Source organism: Ranitomeya imitator, chromosome 6 (assembly GCF_032444005.1).
Source record: "Ranitomeya imitator isolate aRanImi1 chromosome 6, aRanImi1.pri, whole genome shotgun sequence".
Taxonomy (NCBI): domain Eukaryota; kingdom Metazoa; phylum Chordata; class Amphibia; order Anura; family Dendrobatidae; genus Ranitomeya; species Ranitomeya imitator.
In genome coordinates this window covers 326,012,697-326,032,791 of record NC_091287.1, presented here as the reverse complement: position 1 = coordinate 326,032,791, position 20,095 = coordinate 326,012,697, and the positions used below count along the sequence as shown (strand labels likewise).

At 43.6% G+C, this 20,095-nt stretch overlaps 1 protein-coding gene across 1 annotated transcript in view; it reads left to right on the top strand.

The window, feature by feature from the left end:
- KIF13A (kinesin family member 13A) overlaps window positions 1-19,682 on the top strand; it is a 227,097-nt gene extending 207,415 nt beyond the window's left edge. The window contains exons 34-40 of the mRNA XM_069730840.1: window positions 1,811-1,888; window positions 3,220-3,267; window positions 4,403-4,514; window positions 4,685-4,836; window positions 9,053-9,157; window positions 10,877-11,900; window positions 18,743-19,682. Of these exons, the coding sequence (XP_069586941.1) occupies window positions 1,811-1,888; window positions 3,220-3,267; window positions 4,403-4,514; window positions 4,685-4,836; window positions 9,053-9,157; window positions 10,877-11,900; window positions 18,743-19,026 (1,803 nt within the window). The 3' untranslated portion in view covers window positions 19,027-19,682. The remainder of the gene's footprint in view (window positions 1-1,810; window positions 1,889-3,219; window positions 3,268-4,402; window positions 4,515-4,684; window positions 4,837-9,052; window positions 9,158-10,876; window positions 11,901-18,742) is intronic.
- Window positions 19,683-20,095: the final 413 nt, after the last annotated feature.

The window sequence follows — 20,095 nt, the reverse complement described above, 5'->3', positions numbered from 1 at the left end:
TTCATTATGGCCCCATAGATGCTCCATATAAAGCTGTGCCACATATAATGCTCTGCACCGTTCTTTATGGCCCCATAGATGCTCCATATAAAGCTGTGCCATATATAATGCTCTATACCGTTCATTATGGCCCCATAGATGCTCCATATAAAGCTGTCCAATATATAATGCTGCTGCTGCAATAAAAAAAAAAATCACATACTCACCTCTCTTCTCAGGACGCCGATGCTTTCAATATTTACTTGCTCCTCGTGCGGCTCCGTCTCCAGCACTGACGCTCAGCAGAGGGTGCGCACTGACTACGTCACCACGCCCTCTAACCTGAGCGTCACTGCCAGGGGACGCTAGAGATGGAGCAGCACCGGAGCGAGGAGCAGGTAAATATCGCACAGCGCTCCCCTCCCGGTATACTTACCTGCTCCCGGCGCGGTCCCTGCAGTCCCTGCTTCTTCCAGCGCTGCATCTTCTTCCTGTATTGAGCGGTCACAGTTACCGCTCATTTTCAGTCATGAATATGCGACTCCACCTCTATCGGAGGTGGAGCCGCATATTAATTTCTGTAATGAGCGGTACCATGTGACTGCTCAATACAGGAAGAAGATGCAGCTCTGGAAGAAGCAGGGACTGCAGGGACCGCACCGGAGCAGGTAAGTATAACTACACAGTCCCCGCTCCCTCTCCCCTGCCGACCCCCGGGTATGACTCGAGTATAAGCTGAGAGGGGGACTTTCAGCCCAAAAAAATGGGCTGAAAATCTCGGCTTATACTCGAGTATATACGGTAAATGAAAGAACTCAATAGTTTAAAATAAAAACCCCGCTGGAGGACAAACCCTCTGCACACGCGTTCAGTCACATCATTGGGTCATCAGGAACAGATATAACTTATATATAATTCCCAAGAAATAAATACAATAATAAAAATCTATAAAACTGCATGATATTTAATAATGTGGAATGAAATCAATATGCTACCCCACGGGTAGGACGTATTTAGCATCAGTATCCAGAATACTGATTTGATTCTGATTTTTTAGGAACTTGAACCTGCCAATGCTTGAACATTTATACTATAAGCTGTAAGCTGGACTTTATAGAAGGGCCAAGATGACCGCCATGGGAGCCTTCATCAGACCCACGGCTGCCCAGAACTACTCGAGTGATTTGCTGCTCCGTCTTCTAATCAATAGGACGCGGATGTGTAGTACCCTGCCGCCGTTATCATAAGACAGAGCAGGTCCCTAATTGAGTAGTTCTGGCCAGCGACCATTATCAACACCGAGAACAGATGACTGGCAGGGGTGCCGGGTGTCGGACCCCAACCAGTGGGACATTGATGACCTATCCTAAGTAGTGGACAACCTCTTTAAGGCCCCAAGTACCCGTCTGTGTGTCGTATTCCCCCTCTATACAGCATTGAGATAATGTGGTTGTATACAAAGGTTTTAAAGTGAATATCAGCAGGTTTTTGCCACTTTGCCAATCTGTAGAGGCAGAGACCCTGATTCCAAAGATGTGTCACTTACTGGGCTGTTTGCTGTTATTTTGCTAAAAGCACTGATTTATCAGTAAGATATTCACTGGAGTACTAGCAAACCTGCTGCCATGTAGACCTCCATATTCATGAATTCTTTATAACCTGCCCCCAATACTGATTGGTAGCTTTCTGCCTATGCAAGTGCCATCCACACCCATCAAAATTGCCATATTGTGAACCGCTGAATAGATTACTGTGCTTGAACCCATCTCGTAAACAATATAGTGTTATACATTAATATATATTAATGTGTCTTTATACTCCCTGCTTCCAGGCGGTTACAGTGAAGGAAGCCATTTCTAATAAAACGAAGCACATTCGCAGGAGCCTCAGCACCCCCAATATGAATAATGTGAGTATGATTCATTAAAAATGGTATGATATGACCCACGACAGTGTATGACCGCAAAATATATTACCCATGTACGGAGAGGTGATATGGAAAGGTGGTGTCATTCCTGTGATGGCGGTGCTGCAATTCCCAATTGTCGCCTGATAATGTCATGTGACCGCTGCAGGCAATCAGTGGTCACTGATCGTCCGCAGCCTCCGTACTACTGGCAAACGGAACTGTTCCGACTACCTGCTGTGTGACATGACTGCCAGTAATCACAGCGCTGATATCGCAGAAGGGAACTGTGTGTTTTTTTTATGTTATCCATGGCACTTAAAGGGTTTGGTTTAGTGGTGAACAACCCCTTTAATAGGAGTGAATATTCTTTTCTTATATGGTGTGGGATATATTGTGCAGAGCCCTGTCATGTGCTTATGGCTATGAATGTTATGACAATGAATATTAGTAACATTAGTGGTGGAAAGGATTGTTGTTTTCCATCAGTTTGCGCCTTCTGTCTGGGCATATCTTCCCATATGTGCGAATACGGACACTGTGATAAGCCGCACTCCGCTCCCTCTCCTTCTGTCTCTTACACTATTTAACCGGGACCCTGATAGGAAAACCGTCAGATGCACCCCCTCCGCTCCACATATACCTTGTACTACTGCTGAGAAAATCGTACAAGGAACTGAGGCTTGTGGAAATTTACCGAAAGCCTCCATGCTGAAAAAGGGGAACGAGAGGCCAAGAAATATTATTACATATTTACATAATACGAATTATTACATCAGTAGAATATTACAGTAGGCACACAAATGTTCTCATACAATATATACGATACAGATATATATAGAGAGATATGTATATACTGTATGTACTTTCTAAAATGGCGCTAAAGAGTAGGCAGAGACCTTAACAAAAAGGACTACGTTTTGTAAGAAGATATTAAAGTCCCCTCAATATTGTGTAACTAGAACAAGATTTGTTTTAATTTAAATTAATAATTATATGTATGTATTACTATTAGTGATGAGCAAGCGTGCTCTGATATAAAGTGTTATCTGAGCATGCTCCTGTGCTAATAGAGAATCTTTGGTGTACGCAAGTTCCCGCGGCTTCATGTCTCACGGTGGTCCGACAGCTGGAACACATTCAGGGATTCTCTGTTTGTTAAGTTAAGGGACTCGAACATAGTATTCAAGCACGTCGAAGATACTCTATTGGCGCAAGAGGGTGCGCTCATGACGCCTTATCCGAGCACGCTCACTCATCACTAATTACTATGACAACTGCAGTTTTTATTCATTAGAACAGGGAACTATTTTACTTTTCTTTCTCATTTCTAGTCATCATCTAGTCGCTTGGATTTATCAGGTTGTGATGAAGATGACAAGGTACATTTTTGAATTAGTTGATATATTTTCAATAATATGAGGAATGCATTTCATATAGGAGAAATGAATAAATCTTGCTAAGAGGTGACCATTTCCTTTTAGATGAAAATGTAGTATTCCTCTACCAATATATAGAGCTGGAGATTTGGGTCATTATTTGCCAGATCCTTTTCGGCTGTGCTGTATCAATGACGGTCCATGTTATACATTGGGCATAATGTCTGCACTGCCATTTAGTCATATACCAGTACATTGCAATGAAAGCATAAACATTATATAACATTGAATTAATTATTGAATACAATTTTCATTCTAGAAGATGTGAAAAAAGTTTTAACTAATAATGAATCTGGTAATCAAAACTAATAACAAAAAATAATAGAAGAAAAGTAGAATAAACAAGAGGGAACTAAAAAAGACTAAAATAAGAATTAAATATTTAGAATCGTCTTAATTGTTCCAAATATGTCACTTACGGTGATCAATGACTGGCGTAATAAAGAAAAATAAGATTATCGTACATTATTATATGTTTTTACCATTAAAAGTATATATCTACTAGACATTAACATAGTCTCAAAAATAGCACCTGGATACAAAAAGCTTCAAAAGTGCTGCAGCACTAAGTGCCCAAATTACCTATGTCTAAAGGTATTGCTTAGTTCTGACCATATCCAAGAGTATATCTACCATAATGGCCGGCGAGGTTTGTCCTCTTTGAAAACATTTATGTTTCACAGTTTTTGTTTTTAAATGATTATTCCAGCTTCATAAATGGATATTGTTGGATAGTATGCGCAAAAACAAGCACTTTTGCAATTTACTGCTTATTTAAAATTTCAGCCATTTTTTAGATATTTGCACTTTTCTTTTGATAACTGCTTGTTCCCCTTTTTGGAGATCGACCAATTCTGCTTTCTATCTCCTCAACATGGCATTGAAGCTGGCCAGGATTAGGATGTAACTGCTCGCTACAGTGACCCTGTCCAGCTCCAAATCAGTGCTTACAAGCTCAATAGAAATGAGCTTGTAAGCACTGCGCGAGTTCTGCTATCTCCATGGCAACGTTTAGTGATTTACCTGTATTGTCCTAGCTTTATATTTGGAGGCTTTGATTTTCTTATGTCTTCGCAAGGGATGGTTGGAAAACCAGCTGGATGTCTCTGAATACTCCTCCAGCTACAAAGATGTATCTGGCTATGGAAGTCAGCTCAATGAATCGCCGAGAAGAAGAGACAGTGGGGGCGGTAATATTCATTCTTGTATAATTACTGTCAGATTAATGAGCTTGGAAACCAGAACACTGCAAACCTGAAAAGAGAATAGTGACCAAACATAGTGTGTTATACTTTAAAAAGGCAGGAAATTAAGAGATCTATCAGTAAGTAGAATATTTATCGTCTTTTTTTTTTTTTAGGTGGCACACCTGAAAGCCCCCAGGCCTTAATATCAAGTCCATTCAAAACATTTTCTCCTCACCCACCAAAATTTTTCAAGCCGTTAATGCCTGTGAGAGAAGAGCACAAAAGAAAGATTCCTATTGAAACCCAGCCATTACTTAGTCAAGAGGTATACACAGAACACAGTCTTATTTTTACAGTTCTATTAGCCCGGCTGCTCCATTTACGGTCTCTGCTCCATTGCCGTTCTCTGCTCCATTGCCGTTCTCTGCTCCATTGCCGGTCTCTGCTCCATTGCCGGTCTCTGCTCCATTGCCGGTCTCTGCTCCATTGCCGGCCTCTGCTCCATTGCCGGCCTCTGCTCCATTGCCGGCCTCTGCTCCATTGCCGGTCTCTGCTCCATTGCCGGTCTCTGCTCCATTGCCGGTCTCTGCTCCATTGCCGGCCTCTGCTCCATTGCCGGCCTCTGCTCCATTGCCGGCCTCTGCTCCATTGCCGGCCTCTGCTCCATTGCCGGCCTCTGCTCCATTGCCGGCCTCTGCTCCATTGCCGGCCTCTGCTCCATTGCCGGCCTCTGCTCCATTGCCGGCCTCTGCTCCATTGCCGGCCTCTGCTCCATTGCCGGCCTCTGCTCCATTGCCGGCCTCTGCTCCATTGCCGGCCTCTGCTCCATTGCCGGCCTCTGCTCCATTGCCGGCCTCTGCTCCATTGCCGGTCTCAGCTCCTTTGCCGGTCTCAGCTCCTTTGCCGGTCTCAGCTCCTTTGCCGGTCTCAGCTCCTTTGCCGGTCTCAGCTCCTTTGCCGGTCTCAGCTCCTTTGCCGGTCTCAGCTCCTTTGCCTGTCTCAGCTCCTTTGCCGGTCTCAGCTCCTTTGCCGGTCTCAGCTCCTTTGCCGGTCTCAGCTCCATTGCCGGCCTCTGCTCCATTGCCGGCCTCTGCTCCATTGCCGGCCTCTGCTCCATTGCCGGCCTCTGCTCCATTGCCGGCCTCTGCTCCATTGCCGGCCTCTGCTCCATTGCCGGCCTCTGCTCCATTGCCGGCCTCTGCTCCATTGCCGGCCTCTGCTCCATTGCCGCCCTCTGCTCCATTGCCGCCCTCTGCTCCATTGCCGCCCTCTGCTCCATTGCCGCCCTCTGCTCCACTGCCGGTCTCTGCTCCACTGCCGGTCTCTGCTCCACTGCCGGTCTCTGCTCCATTGCCGGTCTCTGCTCCATTGCCGGTCTCTGCTCCATTGCCGGTCTCTGCTCCATTGCCGCCGTCTGCTCCACTGCCGCCCTCTGCTCCATTGCCACCCTCTGCTCCATTGCCGGCCTCTGCTCCACTGCCGGCCTCTGCTCCACTGCCGGTCTCTGCTCCAGTGCCGGCCTCTGCTCCATTGCCGGTCTCTGCTGCATGGTTTCCAGTTCTGTGTCGATGTAGGACAACGTTTCTTGTGTTGGCGTGTGACTAGAGCAGTGTGAAATTGGTGTTGACTGATTGCTTCCTTTGGTGGCTCAGTCAGTCCTGTTTGCTACCTCCTCGGTGACATACAGGGGGGCTCTGCTCAGCCTTGCTTTCTTCACATAGTGACATGACAATACAGAATATGATGTCCTGTCTCAGGAACTTGGAGCAGCTATCGGACCATGGGGGCACCTGGCTTAGTAGAACTACATTGTTCGTTATATGACTTACAATTTAAAGGTGATTTACGAAGTATATTTTATAAATGCACAACATTTTTATAATATGTTGATATTTTATGTTGTTTTTGCAGTATCAGTATTTTCCTAACCAACAATCACGAACATCACTGCTTTTCCACTAAATGAATGAAGACTATAAAAATGGCACAGGCAAAAACACCAAATCATTCAAATTATACTAATATATAAAGTAAAAGTCAGAATTTAGGAAATAAAAGCTTAAAAAAAGACTATTATAATAAAGAGGGAAAGTCGGCATTATCTGAGTATAGTATTAGTAGGAAAGGAATGATCTGCGAGTGGAATGACAGACAAACACTCTCCCCTTTTTGGAAGGTTGTGTAACGCAGGGCAGCACTCCGTAGTGGACTATGAGGGCCAGGTTTTGTGATCAGGTACAGACCTCTTAGTATGCTGCTGGCATCACCTTTGAGTGTCCTACATGTTTGCAATGGCTGCAGTTTCTATGTAGGGAAGAGTATGTACATAGGTATAGGGCCTGAGCTAAATGGCGTCTTGTGGTGCGTTGCTGGGTGGTAACGTAGTCCCATGTTCACTGGGTTCCCACCTCCTCATCTCTTGTCACTAGAGTCTTTCTCATGGATGCAGGACAGAGATGACGGAATCTAGGCCTGGCTGCAGCTTTCCCTGGTGGTGTCAGCTGTGTGATGGGTGACGTACTTTTGAGAATGTGTCATCCAGTTTAGACATCCTGATCAATTCTTCACACAAGGCGGAAGATTTGTGTTGTGTGAAAAGACGCATGCATTTATGAACTACAGTCACACTTGTCTTTGGACATTCCATTCGCCTGTCCAGTTTTTGAGAAGAAACCGAATTAGGCCGCGTTCACACATTCAGTATGTGGTGAGTATTTTACATCAGTGTTTAGAAGCCAAAATCGGGAGTGAAACAGTCAGACGAAAAGTCTAATAGAAACATATGCACCACTTCTGTATTTATCACCCACTCCTGGTTTTGGCCTACAAATACTGAGGTAAAATACTGAACATGTGAACATGGACTTAGTCTTAATAATGGAGCCATTGCATAACTGATGGAAACAAAGGTAGAGGCACCCCATGGTCTGTCTGGTTCCGTTATGTGTCCATTCTTAAGACAGAAATGAAAGTTATCACACAGAATTTTTACTTCCATTCTAAACCTGACAGATAAAGAAATAGACCGTTCCTCTTCTTTCAGTTGATCAGTTCAGCAGCAGAAGTTTTTTTTTATGAATATCCTTTGTTTTTTACTAAAACCAGAAAAGACAAACATGTCAAGATGAAAGTGTGATTGTAGAGTTAGTTGAAATGGAGAAAATTGCGACAAACATATCAAAATGATGCAGGAGCATAATACTTGTCTACTACGACTCCAGTTAGGCTACTTTCACACTTGTGTCGTTTTAGATCCATCGCAATGCGTCGTTTTGGGAAAAAAAAAACGCATCCTGCAAATGTGCCCGCATGTGCGTTTTTTTTCCCATAGACTTGTATTGGCGACGGATCGCGACGTATAGCCATATGTCACGTCCGTCGTGTTTTGGCGGACCGTCGTCACAAAAAAACGTTCAATGTAACTTTTTTTGTACATCGCATCCGCCATTTCCTACCGCGCATGCACGGCCGGAACTCCGCCCCCTCCTCCCCAGGACTTAGAATAGACAGCGGATGTGTTGAAAAACTGCATCCGCTGCCCACGTTGTGCCGAATTTTCACAAGGTACGTCACGCCGACGCTTAGCGACGGCCGCGTACCGGCGCAAGTGTGAAAGTAGCCTTCGCCGTGTTTTCTGTGTTGAAGGGGCTGTCTGGTCTTCCGATAAGTCTGTAGTTGCTGTATCTGACCTCTGAATCCTTACACACCGATTAGACGAGCTCGGCCTTTCTCCGTACAAGTGAAATGAGTGAGGCCGAGCTCGTTTAATTGGGAAGTAAGCAAAGTGCATACTTGTGGTCATGTGACCTCCCGCTGTCAATACTGGAGAATCCTGACAGTGTGCGGATCCATAAGTGCCAACATACAGAGTGACCCCAGAATTTTATCAGAGGAGCGGCTGGACAGGCTTAAGCATTTACATAGACGTGGGGCACTCAGCATTTGCCACTATCACGCCATTTATGTAGTACATAGATGTGGGGCACTCAGCATTTGCCACTATCACGCCATTTATGTAGTACATAGATATGGGGCACTCCGCATTCTCCACTATCACACCATTTATGTAGTACATGTTCTCTGGTGTAGTTGTAGTTACCACTCATGTCTTTTTTCCCTGAAACGGATTTTTTTGTTTCTATATCGAACTTTGTCAAAATTTCACTTTCTGTAGTGATATCTTTTTTTTTTTTTTTTTTTTTTTTTTAAATCCAGTCATTAGCACTTTACAAAATGTCCAGAGAATTCTGGAAATGTACAACGTCCGTGTCAAAAGTGTAATTAATCCCAGCTACATAATCCAAAAAATATGAAAGCAAAAGCTATGCGTTTTCTTTTTTTTCTCCCCAAGTGCTGACAATTGCTCCTTCCCTAATGAAGCATGATCCGTGGCTTTGTTACATCACTGTTATGTGTCCTACACGCAGCATGTACAGTCTTCATGGATTCCTGTTCCATTGCATGTCTTGTTCACCAGCGTTATTTGCTTCCCGTGATGTTTTGTGGTCTATGTGATGTGTTGTGTGTCTTAACCTTTGCAGAGCATGTCTTCACCACTGACCAGTAACACTGGCACTGCTGTGCCTTCTGGACCTAACACCATCTGCATGCCAGTAGAAACCAGTAATGTTCATCAAGATGCCATTGTAAGTTCTTATTTTAGCTTTTGGTGTGTTGCGTTATTGTATCAGAAATGCCTGTGCCACTGTTTGTCGCTAGACTTGGCGTCAGCTGTGTCCCGGATATTGCCTGCGATGGTAAATTGTGTTCATTAAATGCTTCCACACCGGAATGATTATGTAATCCAATTAGCAGACAGATCTGCGGCTGGGAGGATGTGCTTCATGTCATTAGTTCAGCTTGATTACATTTAGTATCTCCACTCCATGCTGTTTAAACACATTCAGCTTGTCATTATGTAACATGCCGTTATATAATGCTGCCCAGATTATGTGCTACTGTCCCCGCCCTACTCACTACCCTTATACTTAGAAGACATCGCCCCATCAAAAAACATTTTTTGACTATTCTTATAAATCAGTGACAGTAAGGAAAAGTAATTTCCCCTTCTCCGACATTCTGTTGTTTATTATATTTTTATTTCTGCTTATTATTTTCCTTCTTGTTATCTGCAGTGTGTGAAAATAAAGCTGCTGCTAAAGGGAATCTGTCATTAGGTTTTTGGTATGTAATCTGAGAGCAGCATGATGTAGGGGGATTCTAGCGATGTATCACTTACCGGGATGCTTGTTGCAGTTTTGGTAGAATCCCTGTTTCCTCTGTTGTAGATGGAGCAGTGGTCAGAATGCTGAGCTGTGTATAACCCCGCCCACACACCTGATTGGCAGATTCCTGTATACACTGTGCATCATCAGCATTCTGCCAATCAGTGGTGGGGGCGGGGTTCCACAGCTTAGCTAGACTATCTTACATGCACCACCTAGTCCGGCAGTGATAATTTCTTGCTGATAAAACACTGATTGTATTGAATCTACATTATTTGCTGAGCGAGTGACACATCCCTGAAATCAGCTGCTGCCCCAGCAATATATTGCTCTTAGAAAAAACAGCAAAAAATCTTCTGACAGTTTCCTTAAAGTTTCTACTCCTTGTAGTCCCCCAGTGTTCATCATGCACATGTTATCATGGAGCTTTTTATCTGAATTCCATTACATCTTAAGATAAAAATAGTCGTTTTTTTTTAAAATGAGGATTAAAAGGTATATCACTCAAACACTGTAATATGTGTTTTAGCACTAAAATGTGTTAACTAAGCAGGTAGAATGTGAATTCTAAGTTTACATCAGGAGCTACATAACCAAATAACAGGACTAATCATGGAATATGTAGTCATTTCTAGTAATAAAGCTTACCGATCCACTACTAAGTTCACCTGCTGCTCTCTTACCTTTAGGTCTGAGAAGTGCCAGTACCGTACACAAGGCCAACAGGAGGAGAATTCAGTATAGTCGCTCTGTCCAGAGTAATTTATAGGACTTTATCAAACACCTTCCATGATATCTTAATACATAATGACTACTTGTTACCATCCGCACTGTATACACAGGCCGAAACTACTATTCCCACAGTATAAGTGAAAGAATGAAGTATGTCTGTATGCCATGTGTATGTACATTTCCGTGTTTTATTTATCTGGAGTTTAGGACAACTGGTATGGGTAAGAAATATTACACAATGATACTATATAACTATAAAAGATATATATAAAACCGTATAGCACTGATGAGCTCGAGAGTTGTTCATAGAAATGGCACTAAGTCGATATTACTTTTTTATTCTACAATTAGGTGGAAAAATGAATTTGGAAAAAAACATTTTAATGATTTTGCCAATTATTCTTCCAGGATTCCGACGAAGATGACCTTGAATTTGATGGATCAACCAAAAAAGTAATGCTCTCCTCTGGTTTTGATGATTTCAAGCCTTACGTGCCGGAGGAGTTTGCCGACTTCAGTGTCTACAATGCTAGTCTGGACAGCAGGGACTGGATACATTCTAAAGCTGATTTTGGTTGTTCTCATTCTTTGGATAAAGACGTTTCTCGGAGCCCTACCACCAGCAGTGTTACCAGTGGCTATGTGTCACATAGTGCTTCTAATATTACTCTCTCTGACATTGTAGTAGCTTGTAGCGAAAGTATGGATCAGTTAACCATCCAGGCTAGAGACTTGGAAAGCCAAGAGCACCAAGAACCTAATGGACAGCAGTCTGTCCAAAATTGCAAATCTTGTGCAGATAAAGAGTCCAATGACAACAGTTGTCCAAAAAACCAGTCAACCTTCACGGAAAAAAGTGCCTTTGATAAAGAGCCAATTTGCACTACTGAAAAAGATGCTGTTGTATTGTGTAGAAGTGTATCGTCTACTTCTATGGACTGTGACAAAGGAAACTTTGTCAACTTTTTACCCTGTGAGGTTGCTGTGGAACATACATGTGATATTTTGGAAGATCATTCCTTCACAGAATTCATGGGAGTAGATGATGGGAAAGACTTTGAACACCATGAAGATCCACCAATGTACTCTTCTAAAGGCGAAAGCAAAGGAGTAAATGTTCTAGATTATGACTCTGTTATTTCCGATGACCCACACAATGCATCTGACCAGAAACTGACTGCGGAAAAACAGAGCGAAGCCACATTCTGCTACAATTCTCAGCATTGCTCTTACGAAAGCCATTCGCCTGAAAAGATTCATCTAGATCTTTCTGATGATTGTGAAGACCATCCATCCCACACCGCACCATGCCTACTGTCCTTAGGTGACCAAGTATGTATTGGCGACAACAAGCTTGGAACAGTGCGATATATAGGCACTGTGGACTTTTCCCGTGGTGTATGGGTTGGTGTTGAGCTTCATGTTCAATTAGGTAAGGAGTAACATAACCCTGGTATTATACTGTCTTTAGACATTGGTCTCGTCTAAGGGAAAGTTCTTTGGAGTAACCCTCTGTTAGATGTAATATAGATTTTAGAAATAGTCTTCCCTTTAAATGGTTAATATCCACTTCTTCAGGAGCAGCGCACCCCAATGCAGCTTTCTCTGCAGCATCGGAAGAGCGTAGTTGCACTCAAGCTTGCCAGCATTGGAAGCTAAGAGAGCGCTTTAGCGATCTCAATAGATTCAGAACAGTGATTACAAGCTCTATTGAAAAGAGTTTGTAACCACTGCACATGTTCAACCACTACTGTCAGACTGCAGGGGTGTCCGGTAACCTAGGCAACGAGCGGTAAACAATATTAAAAATTGCTTCTTTCTTGAGAACAGAGAGGAAGTTTAATACAAAGTAAATGGCAAAGTTTTTCTCCCTATCAGAACATGGGAATAACTCTTTACACATAAATTAATGGATAGTTGCCTATTCACTATTTTTAGTTTTAAAATACAATACAGTAAAGGTATGCCACAGTCAAAAGTCTTTTCTGACCCTGACAACTGTGAAGTCAGGAGAACATCCACGATAAGCTACTGATGCTGAAAAAATCATTGCAAGCAAACAAAACCATGGAGCTTGATATAAGAGGCATCCCTGAAATCTGCGGTTTAACTCTTACAGCATGCTGTCTTCAGATTACATAGCAAAAACCTGCTGACCGATTCCCTTCAACTATAGCCTAGATGTCATCACCTATCCACATTATTTTGGGTGGGAGGAACCAGACTCCCGAGACCCCCACCTGTTGCCAGAACAGGGCTCTTTTGTTTAATGTGTTGTGAATTTGAAAACCACATGAGTGGCTGCTACAGTCACTTGTGCTGCAGTTGGGATGTCACCGCTGCAGCCTGTCATCAAAGACAATAGTAATTAATAAAAAGTGAAGTTATAGCTACACCATTGTCAAATAGTATATAAGGTAACTTGGGGAGAGGGGGGGATTTTGGAAGCTCACCACGCCATGTCATCTGATATTGGAGTCTGAAATCTGTGTGTCGGGTGCCGGTCCTGCTGGTGAAGCTCAGCCAAAGGTTCTAGGGAAGGACACATGTCCCTATATATCCACGATATGTAAAAATTTAGTTAATGTTTTAGTCAAGATTCATTAACCCCTTCCCGACCCATGACGCCACGTAGGCGTCATGAAAGTCGGTGCCAATCCGACCCATGACGCCTATGTGGCGTCATGGAAAGATCGCGTCCCTGCAGATCGGGTGAAAGGGTTAACTCCCATTTCACCCGATCTGCAGGGACAGGGGAGTGGTAGTTTAGCCCAGGGGGGTGGCTTCACCCCCTCGTGGCTACGATCGCTCTGATTGGCTGTTGAAAGTGAAACTGCCAATCAGAGCGATTTGTAATATTTCACCTATTATAACGGGTGAAATATTACAATCCAGCCATGGCCGATGCTGCAATATCATCGGCCATGGCTGGAAATACTAATGTGCCCCCACCCCACCCCTCCGATCGCCCCCCCAGCCCCCCGATCTGGCCGGTACACTGCTCCGGCTACCCTCAGTACAGGGCTCCGCTCCCCCCCGTGCTCTTGTCCGCTCCCCCCATGCTCCAATCACCCCCCCCCCGTGCTCCAATCACCCCCCCTGCACTCCGATCCACCCCCCCGGTGCTCCGTTCCACCCCCCCGTGCTCCATTCCAGCCCCCCCGTGCTCCGTTCCACCCCTCCCGCGCTCCGATTCCCCCCCCCCCCCCCTTCCCGTGCTCCGATCCCCCCCCCCCCCCCCCACCCCATCATACTTACCGATCCAGCCGGGGTCCCGTCCGTCTTCTCCCTGGGCGCCGCCATCTTCCAAAATGGCGGGCGCATGCGCAGTGCGCCCGCCGAATCTGCCGGCCGGCAGATTCGTTCCAAAGTGCATTTTGATCACTGAGATAGATTATATCTCAGTGATCAAAATAAAAAAAATAATAAATGACCCCCCCCCTTTGTCACCCTCATAGGTAGGGACAATAAAAAAATAAAGACATTTTTTTTTCCACTAATGTTAGAATAGGGTTAGGGGTAGGGTTAGGGGTAGGGTTAGGGCTAGGGTTAGGGTTAGAGCTAGGGTTAGGGGTAGGGTTAGGGCTAGGGTTAGGGCTAGGGTTAGGGGTAGGGTTAGGGCTAGGGTTAGGGTTTCGGTATGTGCACACGTATTCTGGTCCTCTGCGGATTTTTCCGCTGCGGATTTGATAAATCCGCAGTGCTAAACCGCTGCGGATTATTGGCGGATTTACCGCGTTTTTTCTGCGCATTTCACTGCGGTTTTACAACTGCGATTTTCTATTGGAGCAGTTGTAAAACCGCTGTGGAATCCGCACAAAGAAGTGACATGCTGCGGAATGTAAACCGCTGCGTTTCCGTGCAGTTTTTCCGCAGCATGTGTACAGCGATTTTTGTTTCCCGTAGGTTTACATTGAACTGTAAACTCATGGGAAACTGCTGCGGATCCGCAGCGTTTTCCGCAGCGTGTGCACATACCTTTAGAATTAGGCTATGTGCACACGGTGCGGATTTGGCTGCGGATCCGCAGTGGATTGGCCGCTGTGGATTCGCAGCAGTGTTCCATCAGGTTTACAGTACCATGTAAACATATGAAAAACCAAATCCGCTGTGCCCATGGTGCGGAAAATACCGCGCGGAAACGCTGCGTTGTATTTTCCGCAGCATGTCAATTCTTTGTGCGGATTCCGCAGCGTTTTACACCTGTTCCTCAATAGGAATCCGCAGGTGAAATCCGCACAAAAAACACTGGAAATCCGCGGAAAATCCGCAGGTAAAACGCAGTGCCTTTTACCCGCGGATTTTTCAAAAATAGTGCGGAAATATCTCACACGAATCCGCAACGTGGGCACATAGCCTTAGGGTTAGGGTTGGAATTAGGGTTGTGGCTACAGTTGGGATTAGGGTTAGGGGTGTGGGGGGGTTAGTGTTGGAGTTAGAATTGAGGGGTTACCACTGTTTAGGCACATCAGGGGTCTCCAAACGCAACATGGCGCCACCATTGATTCCAGCCAATCTCGTATTCAAAAAGTCAAATGGTGCTCCCTCACTTCCGAGCCCTGACGTGTGCCCAAACAGTGGTTTACCCCCACATATGGGGTACCAGCATACTCAGGACAAACTGCGCAACAATTACTGGGGTCCAATTTCTCCTGTTACCCTTGTGAATCAAAAAAAATGCTTGCTAAAACATAATTTTTGAGGAAAGAAAAATGATTTTTTATTTTCACGGCTCTGCGTTGTAAACGTCTGTGAAGCACTTGGGGGTTCAAAGTGCTCACCACATATCTAGATAAGTTCCTTGGGGGGTCTAGTTTCTAAAATGGGGTCACTTGTGGGGGTTTCTACTGTTTAGGCACATCAGGGGCTTTGCAAACGCAACGTGACACCCGCAGACCATTCCATCAAAGTCTGCATTTCAAAAGTCACTACTTCCCTTCTGAGCCCCGACGTGTGCCCAAACAGTGGTTTACCCCCACTCATGGGGTATCGGCGTACTCAGGAGAAACTGGACAACAACTTTTGGGATCCAATTTCTCCTGTAACCCTTGGGAAAATAAAAAATTCTGGGCTAAATAATTATTTTTGAGGAAAGAAAACGTATTTATTATTTTCACGGCTCTGCATTATAAACTTCTATGAAGCACTTGGGGGTTCAAAGTGCTCACCACACATCTAGATAAGTTCCTTTCGCGGTCTAGTTTCCAAAATGGGGTCACTTGTGGGGGGTTTCTACTGTTTAGGCACATCAGGGGCTCTGCAAACGCAACGTGACGCCCGCAGAGCATTCCATCAAAGTCTGCATTTCAAAACGTCACTACTTCAATTCCAAGCCCCGGCATGTGCCCAAACAGTAGTTTACCCCCACATATGGGGTATCACCGTACTCAGGAGAAACTGGACAACAAATATTGGGGTCAAATTTCACCTGTTACCCTTGGGAAAATTAAAAAATTGTGGGCTAAATAATTATTTTTGAGGAAAGAAAACGTATTTATTATTTTCATGGCTCTGCATTATAAACTTCTATGAAGCGCTTGGGGGTTCAAAGTGCTCACCACACATCTAGATAAGTTCCTTTCGGGATCTAGTTTCCAAAATGGGGTCACTTGTGGGGGGTTTCTACTGTTAAGCCACATCAGGGGCTCTGCAAACGCAACGTGACGCCCACAGAGCATTCCATCAAAGTCTGCATTTCAAAACGTCACTACTTCACTTCCGAGCCCCGGCATGTGCCCAAACAGTGATTTACCCCCACATATGGGATATCAGCGTACTCAGGAGAAACTGGACAACAACTTTTGTGGTCAAATTTCTCCTGTTACCCTTGGGAAAATAAAAAATTGCAGGCTAAAAGATAATTTTTGAGAAAATAATTTTTTTTTTTTATTTTCATGGCTCTGCGTTATAAACTTCTGTGAAGCACTTGGGGGTTCAAAGTCCTCACCACACATCTAGATTAGTTCCTTTGGGGGTCTAGTTTCCAAAATGGTGTCATTTCTGGGGGATCTCCAATGTTTAGGCACACAGGGGCTCTCCAAACGTGACATGGTGTCTGCTAATGATTGGAGCTAATTTTCCATTTAAAAAGCCAAATGGCGTGCCATCCCTTCCGAGCCCTGCCGTGCGCCCAAACAGTGGTTTACCCCCACATATGGGGTATCAGCGTACTCAGGACAAACTGTACAACAATATTTGGGGTCCAATTTCTCCTATTATCCTTGGCAAAATAGGAAATTCCAGGCTAAAAAATCATTTTTGAGGAAAGAAAAATTATTTTTTATTTTCATGGCTCTGCGTTATAAACTTCTGTGAAGCACCTGGGGGTTTAAAGTGCTCAATATGTATCTAGATAAGTTCCTTGGGGGGTCTAGTTTCCAAAATGGGGTCACTTGTGGGGTTGCTCCAATGTTTAGGCACACAGGGGCTCTCCAAACGCGACATGGTGTCCGCTAACAATTGGAGCTAATTTTCCATTCAAAAAGTGAAATGGCGCGCCTTCCCTTCCGAGCCCTGCCGAGTGCCCAAACAGTGGTTTACCCCCACATATGAGGTATCGACGTACTCGGGAGAAATTGCCCAACAAATTTTATTATCCATTTTATCCTACTGCCCATGTGAAAATGAAAAAATTGAGGCGAAAAGAATTTTTTTGTGAAAAAAAAGTACTTTTTCATTTTTACAGATCAATTTGTGAAGCACCTGAGGGTTTAAAGTGCTCACTAGGCATCTAAATAAGTTCCTTGGGGGGTCTAGTTTCCAAAATGGGGTCACTTGTGGGGGAGCGCCAATGTTTAGGCACGCAGGAGCTATCCAAACGCGACATGGTGTCCGCTAACGATGGAAATAATTTTTCATTCAAAAAGTCAAATGGCGCTCCTTCCCTTCCGAGCCTTACCATGTGCCCAAACAGTGGTTTACCCCCACATGTGAGGTATTGGTGTACTCAGGAGAAATTGCCCAACACATTTTAGGATCCATTTTATCCTGTTGCCCATGTGAAAATGAAAAAATTGAGGCAAAAAGAATTTTTTTGTGAAAAAAAAGTACTTTTTCATTTTTACGGATCAATTTGTGAAGCACCTGGGGGTTCAAAGTGCTCACTATGCATCTAGATAAGTTCCTTGGGGTGTCTAGTTTCCAAAATGGGGTCACTTGTGGGGGAGCTCCAATTTTTAGGCACACGGGGGCTCTCCAAACGTGACATGGTGTCCGCTAAAGAGTGGAGCCAATTTTTGATTCAAAAAGTCAAATGGCGCTCCTTCCCTTCCAAGCCCTGCCGTGCGCCCAAACAGTGGTTTACCCCCACATATGAGGTATCAGCGTACTCAGGACAAATTGGACAACAACTTTCGTGGTTCAGTTTCTCCTTTTACCATTGGGAAAATAAAAAAATTGTTGCTAAAAGATAATTTTTGTGACTAAAAAGTTAAATGTTCATTTTTTCCTTCCATGTTGCTTCTGCTGCTGTGAAGCACCTGAAGGGTTAATAAACTTCTTGAATGTGGTTTTGTGCACCTTGAGGGGTGCAGTTTTTAGAATGGTGTCACTTTTGGGTATTTTCAGCCATATAGACCCCTCAAACTGACTTCAAATGTGAGGTGGTCTCTAAAAAAAATGGTTTTGTAAATTTCGTTGTAAAAATGAGAAATCGCTGGTCAAATTTTAACCCTTATAACTTCCTAACAAAAAAAAATTTTGTTTCCAAAATTGTGCTGATGTAAAGTAAACATGTGGGAAATGTTATTTATTAACTATTTTGTGTCACATATCTCTCTGGTTTAACAGAATAAAAATTCAAAATGTGAAAATTGCGAAATTTTCAAAATTTTCGCCAAATTTCCGTTTTTATCACAAATAAACGCAGAATTTATTGACCTAAATTTACCACTAACATGAAGCCCAATATGTCACGAAAAAACATTCTCAGAACCGCTAGGATCCGTTGAAGCGTTCCTGAGTTATTACCTCATAAAGGGACACTGGTCAGAATTGCAAAAAACGGCCAGGTCTTTAAGGTCAAAATAGGCTGGGTCATGAAGGGGTTAAAAACGTGGAATCCCAAAAATATGTATAAAAACCTGACGCGTTTCTCGCATCCAAGTGTCCTCAGTCATTATCTTATCCTATTTTTTGACATATAATGGACGAATGTGCCGCTTATTTTCTTCCCTAGAACCTTTGGCTGAGTATATGAGGTAATAGTATCTGTACGATCCCACTGCTACTCCAGACCGTTACTAACCATGGTCATTAAATTCATTTTTCTCTAAGGCAAACACGATGGCACAGTGAAAGGCAAAGAATACTTCCGCTGCAAACCTAAATACGGTGTGTTTGTGCGACCCAACCGGCTAACTAAAGCACTTGGTCCAAGTAAGGGAGACAATGGCAGCACTTTGCGGGCACAAGCATGTAATCCAGACAAGCGGAGGAGTGCTACATGGAAAGGATTCCCATCGCCCAGGACAAAAGATGCAGCACAATATCCATCTGGGAATGAAGCTGCATCAGCTTTTTCCAGAAAGCAAGAGAACAGGAAATCCTGGATTAACTAATCTGCAGTATTTGCACTGCTGCGGCCCCTGTGTATAAGCTCCTGTGGACGGGTAAAGAGAAGCTATTTTTGTACAGCTGTACAGTTTTATTCCTCAGATGTTTACTCGGTCTCGTACTGAATATTGTTCTAACTTTTTTAACAAAAGCCTCTTATTTAGTTTGTCTGCCTTGTAGGCAGGTGGTTTGCTGCACAGAAAACACGCGACTAAAGGATAGTATATAGACAGATACATGTATATTCCTATACAATGCCCGGGACTTATATTTTAATTAAATGATAGAAATATTCATAAAAATAAACTGAATATACATATCTGCATAAAAAGGCACTGTAAGATGTTTCCTTTTTGTTTCTTTTTTTTTTTTTTTTTTTTTTACCAAAGATCATGAGTTAATTCCTATATTAACTGTTTCACTAATGGAGGCAGCCATTTTTTGAGTGGGTGAATGAAGCATATGAACAGCTGATGACGTCACTGAGACATGGAGTTGATACAATTGCGTCCTATAGTGTCATAGTTGGAAAATTCGTCACAAAATAGAGCAGTCAGCAAATGATGGGACAGTCCATTGGAAATACCGCTTTGTGCTTTTTTTTCCCGAAAAATTGTTAAATGGCCGCATTAATGTAGTCATTAAAATGAAATGAACACCATGTTGCCTTACTTTTCTCCTACTTTTTACAGCAGGCTCTGGAAAAAAAAAAAGTTGTTCTACTGGCCTGGTAGTTTAGTCCCTGTAAAGACTGGGGACATTTCGTTCTTGCCTATCTCGTGTTGTGTCAGCAGAAATGTGTATGTGTGTGTTTCAGAGGTAAACTGAGCAGTGGAAGAATAAACAGGCGTTACGTCTTCCATACGCTTCATTTCTCTACACAATAGTCAGAAAGCCGACATATGGTGACTGCTTATAAACCCTGTCTTAAAATTAAGAAGCGTTGACACAGTCAGTCCTTCCTGCTTTTGTCTTCTTATTTTTGCTATTTTGTCACCTTTGGCCAATTCATAATATGAAGAATGCCCATTATAGTTGGAATCAACATTATTCAACCCCCCCAATTTTGTAAGA